At 46.8% G+C, this 16,866-nt stretch overlaps 2 protein-coding genes across 2 annotated transcripts; one reads left to right on the top strand and one right to left on the bottom strand.

The window, feature by feature from the left end:
- Window positions 1-1,028: 1,028 nt before the first annotated feature.
- ttf2 (transcription termination factor, RNA polymerase II) lies at window positions 1,029-8,538 on the bottom strand. The gene is made up of 23 exons (XM_039007077.1): window positions 8,436-8,538; window positions 7,982-8,096; window positions 7,723-7,809; window positions 7,542-7,611; window positions 6,396-7,412; window positions 6,192-6,312; window positions 5,907-6,083; window positions 5,635-5,792; window positions 5,431-5,512; window positions 5,177-5,296; window positions 4,888-5,038; window positions 4,650-4,755; window positions 4,375-4,559; window positions 4,107-4,260; window positions 3,939-4,030; window positions 3,764-3,843; window positions 3,483-3,622; window positions 2,920-3,093; window positions 2,747-2,805; window positions 2,200-2,353; window positions 2,009-2,091; window positions 1,858-1,932; window positions 1,029-1,712 (listed from the first exon to the last, which is right to left on the bottom strand). Exons 1-23 carry the CDS (start codon window positions 8,461-8,463, stop codon window positions 1,568-1,570), a joined length of 3,573 nt encoding a protein of 1,190 aa, XP_038863005.1. The 5' UTR covers window positions 8,464-8,538; the 3' UTR covers window positions 1,029-1,567.
- A 124-nt stretch (window positions 8,539-8,662) lies between these two features.
- Window positions 8,663-16,861, top strand: LOC120058427 (centromere protein J-like). Its single transcript, XM_039007079.1, has 17 exons — window positions 8,663-8,747; window positions 9,252-9,662; window positions 9,886-10,012; window positions 10,167-10,776; window positions 10,905-11,010; window positions 11,186-11,863; window positions 11,972-12,818; window positions 12,941-13,010; window positions 13,133-13,298; window positions 13,531-13,818; window positions 13,938-14,007; window positions 14,138-14,286; window positions 14,490-14,576; window positions 15,741-15,881; window positions 16,017-16,101; window positions 16,205-16,325; window positions 16,519-16,861. The coding sequence occupies exons 4-17, from the start codon at window positions 10,571-10,573 to the stop codon at window positions 16,709-16,711; spliced, it is 3,207 nt and encodes a 1,068-aa protein (XP_038863007.1). The 5' UTR covers window positions 8,663-8,747; window positions 9,252-9,662; window positions 9,886-10,012; window positions 10,167-10,570; the 3' UTR covers window positions 16,712-16,861.
- The last annotated feature ends 5 nt before the right edge of the window (window positions 16,862-16,866 follow it).

Here is a 16,866-nt window from a genome sequence, read left to right on the forward strand (position 1 = left end):
GTGTACTATGAAGAGGCTGCAGACAAAAAGACAGAGGAAGAGGACAGAGCAATGCATAAAGTAGAATCAGAACGCTCACAGGATGAACACACACAGAGTGGACAACCTCAGAGTGAAGAAAGCATTAATGGAGGTTCTCAGAGTGGACCCCAGATTGGAGGCTTGGAGCATCAAGATCAACATGGACGTTCAGATGAATCAACATTACAGACTGATCAGGAGAACTATTATGATGGGACAGAACCCCCGGAAGACTCCTCTACTGAAAGGTCGTAAGAGGAATGTTTTCTCATCACGAGGAGAAATTAAAGTAAATTACATTATTAGCATGTCAAGTTTCCTTACAAGATGTTATTGCCAGTGGAAGAGATTGGTTGTGAATAACCACTGGTTTTGCAAGGTGGTTGAGCATTAGCAATATCTGTCAGCAACCTCCATAGAAAAAGGCAAATCCTAAAATTTTAAGCATAAGAATCTACACAGCTTAACATCAGCAAATGGATTAATATTGCCTGTAGCTTAATGCTACTGAACATTTTAGCTTGAGCTACGTGTGTATATATATATATATAGTGTTGTTAATAGTTAACCTCTCCCCTGTATGTACTTGCCTGAGTTTTATTCTAAACCATGTGACTGGTGGTTTAGGGACTATCATTCCATCATCTCAGGTTTGAAAACTCAACTGGGTATGGTTTTACCCAGAATACTTTCACAAACAACCCGAGTCACAACACCCACTTTTGTAATACATCTGGCTGTACATTTGTATGATTACTGATTGTATTGTCTTTATTACTCATAACAATACTGGGTTATCAACGGTCAGATGGATCATTATCTGCTATTTGACACTTTAAATGATTCTCTTAGCCACTTATGAAGAACCTGGTGGATTATTTAGGATGCTTTCTGTTAAACATCAACTCTGTTTATGTATATTTCGTTATTAATCTAAACATTTTCACCCATTGCAGTGATTGTTACGGAATTCATGCAACTTTTCATTCTCAGAATAAGCAGTTTGATCAACTGTAATAAATAATATTTTATTAAAAAACATCCAACAGCCTTGAGGAAGTCCTAATAATCAAACACTAAGAGTTTACACAGCATAAGAGGTAAAAGTAATTAGGATTAGAAATAACATAATCCAGCAGAGATAAATCAGTCTTATAAATTACTTAATGTATTCAATGGAAAGACCATGTGACCTGACCAGGAGAAACTCAAGGTCGTTGTCGTAACACATGGAATACAGCATGTGAAACAGTGCTGGATATACAACAGTACACAGCTAGTAGGCTCTGCAACCTGCCAGAAGACCATATGGAGAAAAGTAGCAGCAAAGCATTCAAGCGCATAACAGAAAAGTAGTGCCAACCACATTAGCCACATTATGTGCCAATATGTACTGTAGTGCTCAGTAACCAACAAGAGCAAAGGGGGTTATCAACCAGATTCATACACAACATAAATCTAGCAAACATAGTTGTTTAAGTATGGCTGGCCCCGCTACTACCTGGTCCTCAGTCTGGCTGCCCCCACCACCCTTACTTCCTGGTCGTCAGACCCCAAAGATGACCCTGAGGTCAGCCAGGGAGAGCTTGGTGAAGGAGGCTCCAGTCCCTGACAGCACCTTCTGTGCGAGATCCTTCTTCTTCTCCTGCAGAATGGAGATCTTATCCTCCACTGTGCCCTCACACACAAACCTGCAGGGATAGGGACACACATGCTCTGTGTAAGCACTCACATCAGCAATCAGATTTATACAATGTTTTTATCCAACAGGGCACAACCTCAAAATGTCTGATATTTTCCTACAGTATCTCTGCACCTGAGCATGCTCTTTCTTACCTGTGGATGGTGACGTCTCGGTGCTGACCCACTCTGTAGATGCGGTCACAGGCCTGGTCCTCTAGAGCTGGGTTCCTGTCAGAACCACAATATAAATCAATAAAGAACACTCAGATGGTAGTGGTGGATGGGTGTGTGTTGTGGGTCTCACCAGTGCATGTCCATGAGGAAGAGGTGATTCCCTCCAATAAGGTTAATGCCCACTCCTCCAGCACACAGCGACACAAGCATCACCTAGAAACATAAAACGCCTTGTCTAAACTCTACCAACTACACTGTATCTAAAGCTGAAAGTAGGTAGAGCATATCACTATTTTATGGTCACGGTTGTCCATACGATACCTGTGGTCCTTTAGGGTTGGTGTTGAACTCTTCGACCAGGTCCATGCGGCGTTTGGGGTTGACAGTGCCGTCGATGACAGCAAAGCTCAGGCCCATTCTCCTCAGGTGAACGGCCACGATGTGAAGCATGCTGGTCCACTGGGACACTATCACACTGACAGACAGACAATGGATGATTATCATATATGATTACTGTACAATCAAACTGCAACATAACGACACATGCATTCAATCACTTTCTGACTGCATCCCTTTAGATTTGAACAAAGCCTTCCAGACATGTTTGCCCATGGTAGAAGTGGTCAGAAAGTGATTTTTTGAACCCAAATGCCAAAACATTCAGGAGATAGAGGTGCTCAAAGTTGACCCATTTTGCATACCCCACCCTACCATGAGGGAAACATTTTCTATTAACAATAATCCTTTATTTGTCATGGACTTTAGTTGTCTATCAAACTCCTCTATATCTGTCTGCCAGGACTACATCATCCAGATGACACCAAACATTTGTAGTCTGAATGGGCTACATTTAGGTGTGTGGAATTACCTTTTCTGAGCCTCACTCTGCTGCCTGATCTCCTTCAGCTCTGTGAGAATGGCAGCGATCTGAAACAACAAAAAACATTAAGAGAATCAAGCAGGTAGTAGAGTATATAGATGCACCGGATAGCCATATAAAAACAGAAACATTTTAGTATACATGGGGGCAGTTGACGTCACCTTGGTGCTCTCGTGGGTGTCCTCGAAGAGATCGGAGGCGAATCGGCTCCCATTGAGGGACACGGTGGCTTTGAGGTCGGGGCCCGAGGGCTCGGAGGAGAGGCACAGGGCATTGAGCTGCTCCTCAAGGGAGAGAGAGATCCCATCCCCCTGCAGCTCAGACGGATCCAGGGTCTTTGAAGAAGACACACAAAGAGAACGCCAGGTAAAGACAGACCAAACTTACTCAAGAGTCTGTGGAGCAAGACACACAGAGAAGAGCAGCAGGTAAAAACAAAACAGATGCCTGTTCCATAGACCCCAGAGATAAAAAAAGAAAAGAGAGCAGCGCAGGTCAGGCCCTCTCCACGGGTCTGGCTCCCAAATTGGCGCAGCGGTCTAAGGCACTGCATCTCAGTGCTAGAGGCCCCCGGTTCGATTCCAGGCTGTATCACAACCGGCCGTGATTGGTAGTCCCATAGGGCGGCGCACAATTGGCCCAGCATCGTTCGGGTTAGGGTTTGGCTCGGGTAGGCCATCATTGTAAATAAGAATAAGAAAAAAAAGTAGAAGTGTGTTTGTACCTTCTTCAACAGAGACGGATGGCAGCAGCTCTGTCTGAGTCGGAGCAATAGAGACAGGATGTGAACAGTGCTGGTGGGGCCCTGGGTCTGCTGGGAGGAGGACACAGAGTCCGCCTGGGACACTCCAAACTCACGAGCAACTGGGGGGGGGGGGGGGGGAAGAGAGACACACTAAGGTCTCACATTGGTATCCTGTGCAAATTCACATGCCTTTGGAGAAAAAGACCCATGAACTCAAACAGATTATTATTATTTTTTAACAGAAAGTTTACCTCCCTTACCCTTGTCGAAGGGATTGGAGTTGTCTCCCTTTTTACCATTGTCTCCCTCATGTCTCTTCAGATAGTTCTGCAGAGTGGACCTAGGAGAAAAAGTTTAAAGAATCGGTCATCCAGGTGTCATAAGCCGTAGACCCAGAGAGAGAAGTTTCAGATACCAATCAGACATAGTTGTTACCTGGACTGTGCAAACACCACATCGTAAACAGACTGCTCCTCTTCAGAAAGCTTCAGGCGATGCACCTCACAGGTCCGATCTGGCAGATTCACCTGGAAAATGAAGATGGAAATCAAGTCAGCTCATAATCCACATATGCTAATGTGTGTGTGTCTGTGTGTCATGTACCAGAGGTTTTCCGGTAGAGTCCATCTGGTCTTTGGTGCGTCGGAGCAGCAGAGTTCTGGTCAGAATGTTAAGTCTCTCTCCTCCTCTCTTGGAGCCGTTGTCTACCTGGGTTTTCCAAAGCTTGAACTCATCAAATGGGGCGCAGCGCAGAAACCTGACAAACACAGGCAGAGACTTTACCAGAGGATTCTGTGGAGGGGGTGTATTGTTACTGGACATGTGGTATGATGTGTAATATAAGGGTAGAGTAAGATATTGATGGACTTACTTGAGCAGGGCGTACATATCCAGTAGGTTGTTCTGGATGGGGGTCCCGGTAACAGCCCACCTGGCCTTGGCCCTCAGCTTACACACAGCCAAGGAGGTCTGCACCTTGGGATTCTTGATGTTGTGGGCCTCGTCCAGCACAATGCGCGTCCAGGCCACCCGCAGCAGAGGAGGGAGGGCTGATGGCTGGGGAAAGGGAGCGAGGGGACAACGTCGTAGTATCATTAGCACCATCAATACATTACACACTGTTTATCTCTGTGTGTTTATTCTTACCACATCCTCAGAGTCCTTGCTAGGTTTCTCTGCGTCCTCCTTCTGGACTGGGATCTCCTTGGAGACAAGGCTGTAGGTGGTCACCACCACATCATGCTCAGCCAGCCTATCAGAGAACGGGAGATAGAAAACAAATAAAACGTGTGTCAAAAGCAACCTGTACACTTGACAGTCTTTCAGGTGACACAAGTGCGTTAAACTCAGGGAAACAGATGACTCAGGTGTGTGTGTGTCTTACACGTTGGCGTTCTTCTGGCGGTTAGGCCCGTGGTACAGGTAGATACTGAGTCGGCTGCTCTTGACGTGTCTCTCAATCTCCTTCTTCCAGTGATGAACCAAAGAGGCAGGGCAGATGATCAAAGTGCCCTGAGACACTACCAGGCTAGAGTCTGCAACACAATACAGGGTATAACAAATATATCATACACAAGTTACTAAATACATTATATATACACATTGTTCACATACATTACCAAATATATCATAATACAAGTTAATAATTACATGAAGTTGCCATTTGATATTACCATTTTTGGAGATCCAGCCTTCCAATTTAGTGTCTTTCTCCTCCTCCTCCTTTTGCTTCTTCTTCTGGGCCAGAATGAGAGCGATCATGGTGAGGGTTTTCCCCAAGCCCATGTCATCAGCTGAGGATTAGGGGAGAAATGTTGTTAATGCATTTTCTGAAGGTTTTTGAAATACTCTGGCCATTCAACTCCTTACAAAACCCCTGGGGCTGCTGCAATCAAAGCAACTACACAGACAGGCTGGTTGACCTTACCCAGGATTCCTCCACAGGGTTTCTGGGTCTCTCTCCACAGCAGCCAGGCCAGGGCTCGTCTCTGATGGGCCAGTAGAGGCACCTGACCAATGAGAACGACCACAACACCACAGTAGATTAGGGTACCATACCCATAGACAACAGTGTGTACAATATGAGGTTTAGAAGGGTTGAGGCATTGAGTAGTGTACAAGGAGGTCTTGCCTTGATGCCTTTCGGGTCCGTAACCTCATCGTCGGGGTCGGGGCAGGACTCCAGGGAGCTGTGGAGGTGGTCAATGGCCTCAGAGGTGGCGTTCTTCACCGCTAGCAGACGGTTGTCTGTCATCCTGCCTCCATAGAACGCTTGGCTCTGGGGGTTCACTGGACAATCAGGGAAAGACAGAAGATTTGCTGACGGTGATCACGGAGAAATGACTATATCTGACTAGAGCAGGTTACAAGAATATCAAGTGTGTGTGTAGCCCTGTTCCATACCTCCATACATCTGAGTGTATCCCTGGCTGAGCTGCAGCCCCATTGAGCTGGTGGAGGCCTGGTACTGGAGGGGGGCAGGAGCAATGGGCAGTAGGACGGTGCCTCCCGGGCAGCTAAATGGGTTGTACTGGCTGGGAGTGGGCTTCGGTTTGGCATTACCTTCGTCACCCTGAGGCTCTAAAAACAGAACATTAAATTGAGTTTGTGCTTGAAGTACCTACAATGACAATACAGTAGGCAATGTTGTGGTTAGCCAAACAGTCCAGTATCCTGCTAGGGTCTTACCTGGCTCAGTGGAAGTGGTGAGGCAGAGAGACTCCAGAGCCTCCTCCAGGTCTTTGACCTGACTCTTCAACCTCTCCCCTTTATCGGGCAGAGCAGACATATTCACCACCGACAGAGTGGCCTGAGAAAGGGAAGGAAAGTTAAATATTAACTATTTATTTCAGTGTACATTCTGACACACACACACACAGGGGTGTCCCTCACCTTCTTCTGTTTGAGCTGAGCGGTGAGCTGGCTGTGCAGGGCCCTGGGGTCCTCCCGCTGACCTTTGACCTGAGAGGCAGGCTGGAACCCTGGGAAGGATGTCAGGGCTTTCTGGACCAGGGGCACTGGTACTAGAGTCGTCGTCTGTGTACCTGGCTGAACTGACACAAACTGGACATCATCATCATCTTCATCACAACGCCACTCTCCAAATTGGTTCCCACGATGGGACTTGTCCTGGTTCTGCTGTGATGATGAAGCAGTCCTTTTCTCTGCCTCCTTATCCTGTTCAGTTATTGGAGTGGAAAGTCGTTGCGCTGGTTTATCGGATTGTGGGATTGGGGCTTTGTTCTTCTCTGTGCTCTTAGGTGCTTGGGCGTCTTTAGAGGTAGTCCCATTTGGGTCGGAGGGGTTGCTCTTCTTCCTATCTGTGCTTTGCTTTTTCCCAGCATGCTTTCCAGACTCTTTAAGGCTATTGGTTGGTGGCTCTCGTGGGGAGTATCCATGACGACCCTTTGAGGCTTTGTGTGGGTCCTCTGTATCCTGGGGTTTCGGGCTAGAGTTGTTGCTTTTCTCAGCCTCTCTCTGGCTGTCTTTGTTTGAGTTCTTGTTTTTGTCTTTCGTCTCCTTGGCAGTCTTTTCCTTTTCCTCAGGTGATGTTTCAGAACTTTCCTTATTCTCCTCGCCTGATACTCCCTTCTTTATCTTCATCCCTGCTGGAAGCTGTTTGTCTCTCCAAGACTCCGAGGGACTTGACATCGCCCTCTCCTCCTCCTCCTTCCCCATACCTCGACCATGTTCGCTTTCTTTACCTACACTCTTGTGAAGCCTCTCCTTCTCTCCACCTTTCTCATTCTTTCCTTTGCCCTCGTCCTCCAGTCTCCCCCCATCTTGGAGTCTCCTCCACTCTGACGTCTGGTCAGTCTTGCCTGGGGCCTTGAATGGATTTCTCTCTGGGGGCAGGCTGGAGGGCTGCAGCTGTCTATCAGACAGTGGGCTGCGTTTCTCTGCCTTTGGCTGCAGGGATGGAGCACTAGTCAGTCATTTTGAAACACATTCAACGAGTGCTTGCCATGACAGTAATAGGCTATGAATTAGGCAATGTATACTGTATGTTCATCATTACCAGTAGTTAGAGGTGCTTACCGCTGTCCAGGGAACATTGCCACACCACCTCTGACCTGCATTCTTCCCCAAAACACACCGGTAGTACAACCTGAGAAGAGAAAAGAGAGAGACACAGTATGATAATGCACCTGAACACAAACCATAGATCATAGCTAGAGTTAGAGGAAGCATCCACACACATGCACACAGACAGACAGACCTATAGCCCTGCTGCTGCTGACTGAGGATGAGAGTCTGGAGTTCCACCATAGAATCCTCATGAAGCAGGCAGTGTGAGGCCGGGATACTAATGAAAGCCATAAAACAGATCAGTCATATCAGTAAATGACTATTGCATAAGTCCTGTACTTTGTTAGATGGCTTTTGAGAATGCCACGATCAGATATCAGTTAGGATAGAGCTAGTGCTCTTCATGAAAAGAGAAACATGCATCAATGAACTGACATGAGACCACCTACCCTGCCACTTTGGTGAAATCACAGGGAGACCCCTGTTGACGCTCCCCGCACAAGTAGAAGCTTTTACCCTTATTTGGCCCTTCTTTCACTCCCGTCTTCAGCATGCATGTGCTGCCTGGTTAGTGTAAATACAAGTCAAATAGATCAAAACATGAGTTCATATTCCGTAAAACACGTCCTTGCCTTACTAACGTTATCACCCCTATTGGTTGATATGATGGCTCAATTCTGTTAATATTATTATTAGGCAGGTGGCTAACATCATATTCTGCCCCGAGAGATGAAGAAAAACACCATTGAGCCATGTTCCCAACCTGCTAACGTTAGATGGCTACAATAGCAAGCTAGCATACGTTTCAGAAAAGCATCTCGTTTCAGCAGGCACGAATAACAATATAATCATTATGATAATGCAACACTTTGACTATGTCAATGAAAAAATAAACACATTTACCGTGGGTATTGCATAGTACAATCTCCATTATCAAGAAAAGTTTAAGATAATGGTCAAATTCGTCCAAAAGTAGAAATGCGTTTGAACTTCTTGAAACGTTCAATTGACCAATGGGAATTGTGTTTGAAAATCACTTCCGAGTCAATTATTTAACGTTAATTACTACATTACCCAAATTGCAATGCGACCCATTTTTTTCTCTCTCGCGGGCTTTGTTTCGGTGTGGCGGAACACTTCGAAATCTCGGAATTCCCATTCGTTGTCTTCACAACGAAAATACCCTGAATACTTGTACTTGTCGCATGTAAACAAGTAAGTTCGCTATGTATCCATCGTTATATAATTGAAGCACAAATGTTGTCTTTCTTGCCTGCCATGGTAAGACTTTGTTGCAAGCTTGCTAGCTAGTTTGCTAGTCAAACCAAGCCGTTGTCAATGGAGTGGCAGGTACTAACGTTATGAACGTTAACATTAGACTGCTAACTAAGCTGTTGTTTCCAACATTATAAAACATATCTGTCATTTAGCACGCAATATGTCATATTATAAGGTAGTTACAGGTACTTTACGATTCAGGGATCTACAACTTCTTGCAACTAGTGTAAAATGCACAGTGGGCAAACTGTAGGTAGCAAGCTGTTGCTAACAGTCCTTTTAAACTGTCTTTTTTTGTTGTTGCCGTAACTAAAGCCTAACTACACTGTGCCATTCATAACTAGCTATATTAGGTAGCTAGCCACTTGATCGTGTATTCTGAATGAGGCACGCCTTCTTATTATTGACCTGTCTCTAAACTCTGATTTACTCTCTGTTTAGCCCTGTCTGGAGAGTACTTTCATGTCATCTCCAGCTGGGTTACAGGCTCAGCAGTGCCAAACAAACTTCCTCGCCCGATGGATGCCAAGCATCTCTCGTGCCGTGGTTATCCTGAACCACTCCCTAGACCTGGCTGAGTCTCTTCGATATAGCTCTGTCTGGGGATCCCGGGACGTGGACGATTCCTTCGCTAATCTATTCCTTTGCCTCAGTGTAAATTCCCTCGTCCATGATGCTGAGTCTGGGACAGAATTGAACAAACAGAACCAGCGACCTGGGGATAGGCCTTTGTCTGAAAGACAGTTTGCTGGACTGCAGGCAGCGGCGTCTCAAGGGTTGACGTTACATGGAGAGATGGAGAAGTTGGTAAAGCAGTCTCAGGACCTACCCCTGATACTCAAACTTGAACAGGTAAGAAAAAAACATTATTGAATGGCTTCATAAAATATTTGAGAACTGTTTGGAATGGCTTGTCACTTCCAGGTAGGTAGGCCTGTCTAGTGTTGTACAACAGGAACATAAGCACTGCAGCCCATAGCGCCTATGCTTTGTTGTAATTGAGGCACTGATTAGTGATGTTGTGTGCTGTATTTGGAAGCAGTGCTTATTGGTAGTGTAATGTGCTGTGTTTCAGCTGAGGCAGTGGCAGCAGCACATGCAGGAGCAACTGAAAGCCCACCAGCTGGAGGAGCTGGTCCATCTCCAGGAGGAGCAACAGAGGCTACTGGGCATGGTGCATGTGGCTCAACAGGATGGAGCAGGTACTGAAAACACGCTCACACTGTGTTATTGCTGTGTTATTGCCATGTCATTGTTGTGTTATTCCGGTGGTATTACTCAGCAATCTGGATGGAGCAGGAAGCACTAGTTAGAGTTTGACACCCCTGATTTAGACAAGACTGTGGTTTCCCACAGATTACATAGAGACCTCCAGGTTGACGGGAGCAGACTGGAGAGAGGGCACTCTATTGGGGGACGCCCCCCTCTCTCAAAGTTCCCCAACAGCCCAGAGCTTCCCTATAGGCCCCCCACAAGGGCCTGCGTCTTCCCAGCTTTGGAGACAGGGGCCTACCTTCCAACAGCCTCCAAGGGGCCAGGAGCAGGAGGGAGAGGATCAGGACCAAACACTGGTTTGGAAAAGTGCTTACTGGGGGGGGAAATGTACTTACCATGACTGTGATATGTGGTTGTCTCACCTAGATACCTTAAGAGGGAGGCACTAACTGTTAATAGCTCTGGATAAGAGCGTCTGCTAAATGACTAAAATGTCAATGTAAAATGTGCCAAGGTGCTTAAAAGCATTTAAAAGTGCTTTTTACATGAGCATTGACTCAAACTCTGTAACTCAAACAGGGACAGAAGCATGGAGCAGTCCACACAAACATCAGCTGAGTGGGAATGCTGATCATATGGGTGATAATGAGGAGATGGAAGAAGTCATGTTATCCCCCCATTCTGCTCCCTCTATGACTGAAGAATGCAAAGCATACAGAGGAGATGACAGTGAACTAGACTCACAGGACAGGTAAATGTTTAATTTAATATTTGAGATGAAAATGTCTTAACATTTTTTATTTCACTATTCTCTGTCGACTGACAGTACAGACTACAAAGAAGCGATTTAGCTGTGTGTTTATGGTCTACTCATTAAAGACCCATTAAACAAGGAATAGAGGGGCAGAAGCAGACGTTTGAGGAGCTCCTGGAGGAAGAGCTGAGACTGGAGGAGCAGAGACTGAAGACCACCCAGCAGCAGCAGGTCAGAGACTAAATCTATCATCACTACACTACACTAAATATGGGCTGTAGAGCTCACACAAGTGACAAGTTTGAGGTTGATTTAGGTATGGTGGTCTTTGGAGCTACAGTACCATTCCCTTTTTTGGGGGGCATGCAACATTGCTAATGCTAAGCTCTTCTCTCCATCCCAAAAGAGCCCAGAGGCAGTTGAGGGTGCCATTCCCAAAAGGGTCTTCCTGAGGCGAGGGGAGGGCCTCTCCAGATTCACCAATAGAAGCAAAGCCCCATTACCCAACAGACAGAGACCCCAAAAAGATCCCAAACCCCAGGGGACCTCAGAACCCAAGCCCACCCAGAGGGTCAGTCAGTGGCCTCCCATACAGTGCAAGACTGCTGTGCTCAACAAGGTGAATAGACCCAGAGATCCCTGCTCACCCCCCCTGGACAGTGGCAGTCCAGACAGCAAGGCAGCGCAGCCAGAGGCAGTGAGACCCGGAGTCCTGAGCAGTCACCACAGACAGAACATGGCGACACCTGACCTTCTGAGACCTAGGGATGTGATTAGTAACAAGGTGGGTGGGACTTCTCAGCCTGTGAGTAGAACTCCTGCAGCTGCAATTAAACAGCTTGGGCTTGAGGAGAGGACTGGGGCCCTGCAGAGGAATGGAAGTCGTCCATTGAGACTAGATGGAGCAGCAGAGGGAAAACCAGGTGTTGTTTCAGAGTATTCCTTTGAGCTGTCGTTTCAGGAGAAGCTGCAGCGCTGGGACTGTGACCGTCACAAGGAGTGTGTGGAGCTGGGAGAGTTTGAGCTGCTGGAGCAGGCAGCCGAGGAGCTCTCTTTCTCCTCCAACTCATCCTTCGTCATGAAGGTTTGTAATGCTTTTATACCTGTCTTTTTATCATGTATGGCATTAACATTTTTTTGTATGTTTCACAAATAAATGCTACACAATTGCTTAGTAAATGTAAACCTACAGGTGCTGCAGCTGGACCAGCAACACCCCCTCCATGGCAGCTGGGGGCGCCACCCACTAAGCCTGTCCTCCACTCCAATCAAATCCCCCAAACCCTCGCCAACTAAAGGTATTCACAGCAGAGGCACCAGTAAAAGTGGCCTAGGAACAGGGAGCAGCTCCTCTGAATCATCAGGAGTATCTGCTGTGAGGGCAAAGGAGGTTGTGATGAGGGAGAAAGGAAAAGCCACTGAGGAGGAAGATGAAATGAGTGACTGCAAACAACATGAGGAAATCTGTATCTCGTTCCACAGCAGCTCTGAATTCGGGGATCAGGAGAAAGTAGCCCGACCGCCGTACCAAACTATATTTCCCAGCAACCCCTGGGAAAACACGCTCCCCACATCCAACCCTCCATATGACAAGAGGTCATATCAGGACAGAGAGGGGGGCTCAGGCCAGGCAGAGGGGGGCAGGGAGAGTGACCTTGATGACTCCACCCTATTGGAGGACAGAGAAGAGGGGGACCGCAAGGGTCGGTTGGTGTTTGATGACGATGACACCTGGAATGACCTGGAGGAGGCTGGTAGAATCGTTGAGGACCCCATCAGAACAAAAGGCGCTGCTACAGGAAACAGCCACACTCTCACAATAACAGGGAACGACGTCTCACCGCCAGAGAGGACGCTGAAGAGAAAGGTGGCTGTGGCCAAAGGGGCCGAGCTGGAGAGGGTGTCAATTATCACAGCAGCCAACCAGGAGCCAGATCCTCCTCCCGCCTCCCAGCTTATGGCCAGGCTGTTCCCCTCGCTGAAGCCCAAGACCCAGGCCCCTCCTCCACCAGAGCCTAGGAAGTCTGAGAACGAACCAGGTGAGAGAGACGGTGCAAACACTCTTAACCCAGGGAAGCGTCTCAACAGCAACTGTTTTCCCTTCCAAAGTTGGTAGCACCAGCATTAAACTCTGTGTGGGGGTGTGTGGGTGGGTGGTCAGGCCAGCAGCAGCAGTCCAGGCAGCTGAGGGAGAGGAGACTGGAGAACAAGAATAACCAGGAATATCTCAGGTAACAACCATCTGGTCTGACCTGAAATGGGACGGTTTTCCCCTCATTCAAAGGCATTGTTACAAAAATTATATTTAATAACCCCCATATTAAAATTATTAATATTGGGTATTCTATTCCAGGAAGGAGAGGGCAGAGTTTGAGCAGCAGAAGGCTGAGGAGCTGGCCAGATTTGAAGAGTTCAAGAGGGAGAAGACTAAGAAGCTGCAGAAGGAACGCAAGGTGTTTGAGAAGCACACCGCCGCCGCCAGGGCCATACCAGACAAGAGGGAGCGCGACGAGATCCAGGTGAGACGTTTTAGTCATTTAGTAGACTTACAGGAGCAATTCGGGTTAATTGCTTTGCTCAAGGGCACATCAACAGATTTTTCACGTAGTCGGCCCGGGGATTCGAACCAGTAACCTTTCGCTTACTGGCCCAACGCTCTTAACCGTTAGGCTAACTGCCGCAGACACACACACACACACACACACAGACAGGTCTTGTATCCGTCAACGTCCTTGCCCCCGTCCCCCCCAGGCCCTGAGGCAGCAGCTGAGTTCCCTACACAAGAAGCTGAAGTGGAGAGAGAGCCGCTGGTCCACCACACACAGCCGTCTCCGACAGCAGATAGACTCCCTGAGCTCAGACAACAGTGCCCTGAGAGACGAGGTCCGCACCCTGGAGAAACTACGCCTCAGCACCTGGAGGAAGACTGGGACAGACAGCGACAGAGGGGAAGACAGGCGGGAGAATGAGAGAGAGAGGGAGGGGCCCAGGCCATTCGACAGCAACATTGCTCTTGGAGCCAGGGGCCTCAAATCAGCAGTGAGTTTACAGATTTACTACTACCACCATTTTGTGATTTTCCTGTTTTATTCTCTGTGTTCTGAATTCACCACAAAGGTTGTTAAATTCTCTGTTGGACTAATGCAGTGTGTGTTCAGAGTCCTGACACAGTGAGGAGCAGCCCACCACAGAGCAGTAGCTCCTCTAGAGGCAGTGCTGCTATTGAAGGTACAAGGAATGCAGCTACATATGGACTAATCATGATACTTACCACAGACTAGGAGTTAAATAAATAAATCATATTTATTCATTCATATGTGGAGGTATTGTTCTACATTGTGTGGTCTATCTTAAACAGACGGTATCAGGGGCATCCTAAAGAGGTCAGCCCCTACACCAGCCGCAGCACCCGATCCCACTCACAGTTACAGCTCAGACGAACAACCATCTTTGACCAGAAGTCACCACCCACCACAGAGCCACGACCACTCATACAACCTATCCCCTGTGAGTTAAGACCGCGCACAGCCTTCATCTGACATAAATCACTAGCCTTTTTAATTATTTAATGAAAGTACCTCCATGGCATAGCTCCACACTGCTATACACCCAGAGAAAATACATAACTGTATTAGTCATTTTAATAGGATCTCTGTGTATACACTACCATTGTTGTTGAGTGTTGCTGTGGTGTTTGAATGTACCCACAGAGGGCTCCAGGTCTGCAGACTGAGTCCACAGAGGTCAATGAGCAGCAAGAGCTAAGTCAGGATGTCATCATTCACCCTGATGGAAAGGTGAGGGGGGATGAGAAGGATTGGGAGGGAATTCTGTGAAAATAATTTTGAATTTAGTTTGTCACCCAAAGCAGGTATTGTCTCAGAGCCATACATTATATTAAGAGAGTTCGGCCAGGTTTTAGAACGGATGCCATGTTAGCGCCTTTATTCTCAAAATGTTGATGTAACAAAATGAGAGCGCCGCCGACAGTTCCCGCTGAAATGACTGTAAACAAGCAAAACAGAGCAGCTAATTTGACAGGTGTTTTTATTTATTAGGATTCAGGATAATGTGTATCCAAGGCAGTACTGTGTTGTGGTGTCAACAAATTGCATATCTGCTTTCACTGGACATCATCATAGTTTTCAAAACCTATCAGAAATAAACAGCACAAGGCGGAAGTGTCAATTATCACAGGCTATGGAGGAGAAAGTGGAGTCTCGGAATGTTCAGACAGAAACCGCAGTGGCCCGACTTTCTAAATACTGCACACTGAGTCACCTTCCTAATATTGAGTTGCACCCCCCTTTTGCGCTCAGAACAGAATCAATTTGTCGGGGCATGGACTCAAGGTGTCGAATGCGTTCCACAGGGATGTTGGCCCATGTTTACTCCAATGCTTCCCACAGTTGTCAAGTTGGCTGGATGTCCTTTGGTTGGTGGAGCATTATTGATAAAAGGGAAACCCCGTTCAAATCTTGTCTTGCCCACTCACACTCTGAATGGCACACAAACACAATCCATGTCTCAAGGCTTAAAAATTATTCTTTAACCTGTCTCCTCCCCTTTATCTACACTGATTGAAGTGGATTTAACATATTACTTTTTTTTTTTTTTTTTTAAATTTAACTAGGCAAGTCATTTAAGAACAAATTCTTATTTACAATGACGGCCTAGGAACAGTGGGTTAACTGCCTTGTTCAGGGGAACGACAGATTTTTACCTTGTCAGCTTGGGAATTCGATCCAGCAACCTTTCGGTTACTGGCCCAACGCTGTAACCACTAGGCTACCTGCCGCCCTGACATCATAGCTTAAACCTGGTCAGTCTGTCATGGAAGGAGCAGGTGTGCCTAATGTTTTGTGCACTGTGTATATGACTGGATTGTATTCATGGATTTATCTAGTGCTTTTCCAGGAGCTCAAAGTGCTCTACATTGTATGTATGTGTTCCTGTCTAAGATGGAGAGGGTGCTGGCCTGTGGAGGGAGACTCATCATCTTTCCCAATGGGACCAGGAAGGAGGTGTTAGCGGACGGACTGACAGCCAAAGTCACCTTCTTCAACAGGGACGTCAAGCAGATTATGGCCGACCAGAGAGTGGTGGGTTACTGATAGTGACCCTTCCCTGGCCTTAGTGTATTAGCTCAACACCTTTCTTAATCAGTAGTGCAGACATCTTAAGTGGGATATTAAACTTACATGAATCGCAGATCGGTGTGTGTGGTCCTCTTACAGATCTACTACTATGCTGATGCCCAGACCACTCACACCACCTATCCTGACGGCATCGAGGTTCTGCAGTTCCCCAACAACCAGACTGGTGAGATTTGATGGAAACATTTTCATTATTATACTTAATTACCTCCTTCTACACCACTTTGTTCTGACCCGAAACGTGTATAAGTCCTCATTTCCTTTTGTAGAGAAGCATTTCCCTGATGGCCGTAAGGAGATCACGTACCCTGACCAGACAGTTAAGAACCTGTATCCAGATGGGACGGAGGAGTGTACACTCACTGATGGGACCATCATACAAGTTAACCTGTAAGTCCACGGAGCTCACACCTATCTATCCACGTTCTCTACACTGACATGCATCTGGTCAGGTAAAAGCTCTTGATGAAGAGTTCCCAATCTGTCTCTTTCGTGAAGTCAGTGGTTACAAGGGGTTTTGTTTAAGTGCGTCTCTCTCGTGTATTTTTCACCACTGTCCTCATGTTCACGTTCTCCTCTCCAGGGATGGCAGTAAGGAGATCCGGTTCAACACAGGCCAGAAGGAGGTCCACACAGCAGACTATGAAAGGAGGGAATACCCAGATGGCACTTTGAAGACAGTCTATACAGATGGCAGACTGGAGACCCGCTACACCACCGGACGCCTCAGAGTCAAAGACAAGGACGGCAACGTTGTCATGGACAACAGGCCCTAGGACTGTTTACGCTAAGGCTAAATCACAGTTGAACATTTGTGTTTCGAGAAATTTTTAGTTTAATGTGGTGCGAGTGTGTTTTATTTGTAAATGCATATTTATTTTAGCTGATTGTAATTTCTTTTGTAAAATAAATGGTTATCAAATCCCTGTGC

Source organism: Salvelinus namaycush, chromosome 13 (assembly GCF_016432855.1).
Source record: "Salvelinus namaycush isolate Seneca chromosome 13, SaNama_1.0, whole genome shotgun sequence".
Lineage (NCBI taxonomy): Eukaryota > Metazoa > Chordata > Actinopteri > Salmoniformes > Salmonidae > Salvelinus > Salvelinus namaycush.

Coding starts and splice junctions, on each gene's coding strand:
- LOC120058427 (XM_039007079.1), top strand. CDS start 10,571: ATGAGCATTGACTCAAACTCTGTAACTCAAACAGGGACAGAAGCATGG. Junction 10,777..10,904: donor GAACTAGACTCACAGGACAG/GTAAATGTTTAA, acceptor TACTCATTAAAG/ACCCATTAAACAAGGAATAG. Junction 12,819..12,940: donor GAAGTCTGAGAACGAACCAG/GTGAGAGAGACG, acceptor GTGGGTGGTCAG/GCCAGCAGCAGCAGTCCAGG.
- ttf2 (XM_039007077.1), bottom strand. CDS start 8,463: ATGGAGATTGTACTATGCAATACCCACG. Junction 7,810..7,981: donor GATTTCACCAAAGTGGCAGG/GTAGGTGGTCTC, acceptor GGCTTTCATTAG/TATCCCGGCCTCACACTGCC. Junction 6,084..6,191: donor CACCACTTCCACTGAGCCAG/GTAAGACCCTAG, acceptor TTCTGTTTTTAG/AGCCTCAGGGTGACGAAGGT.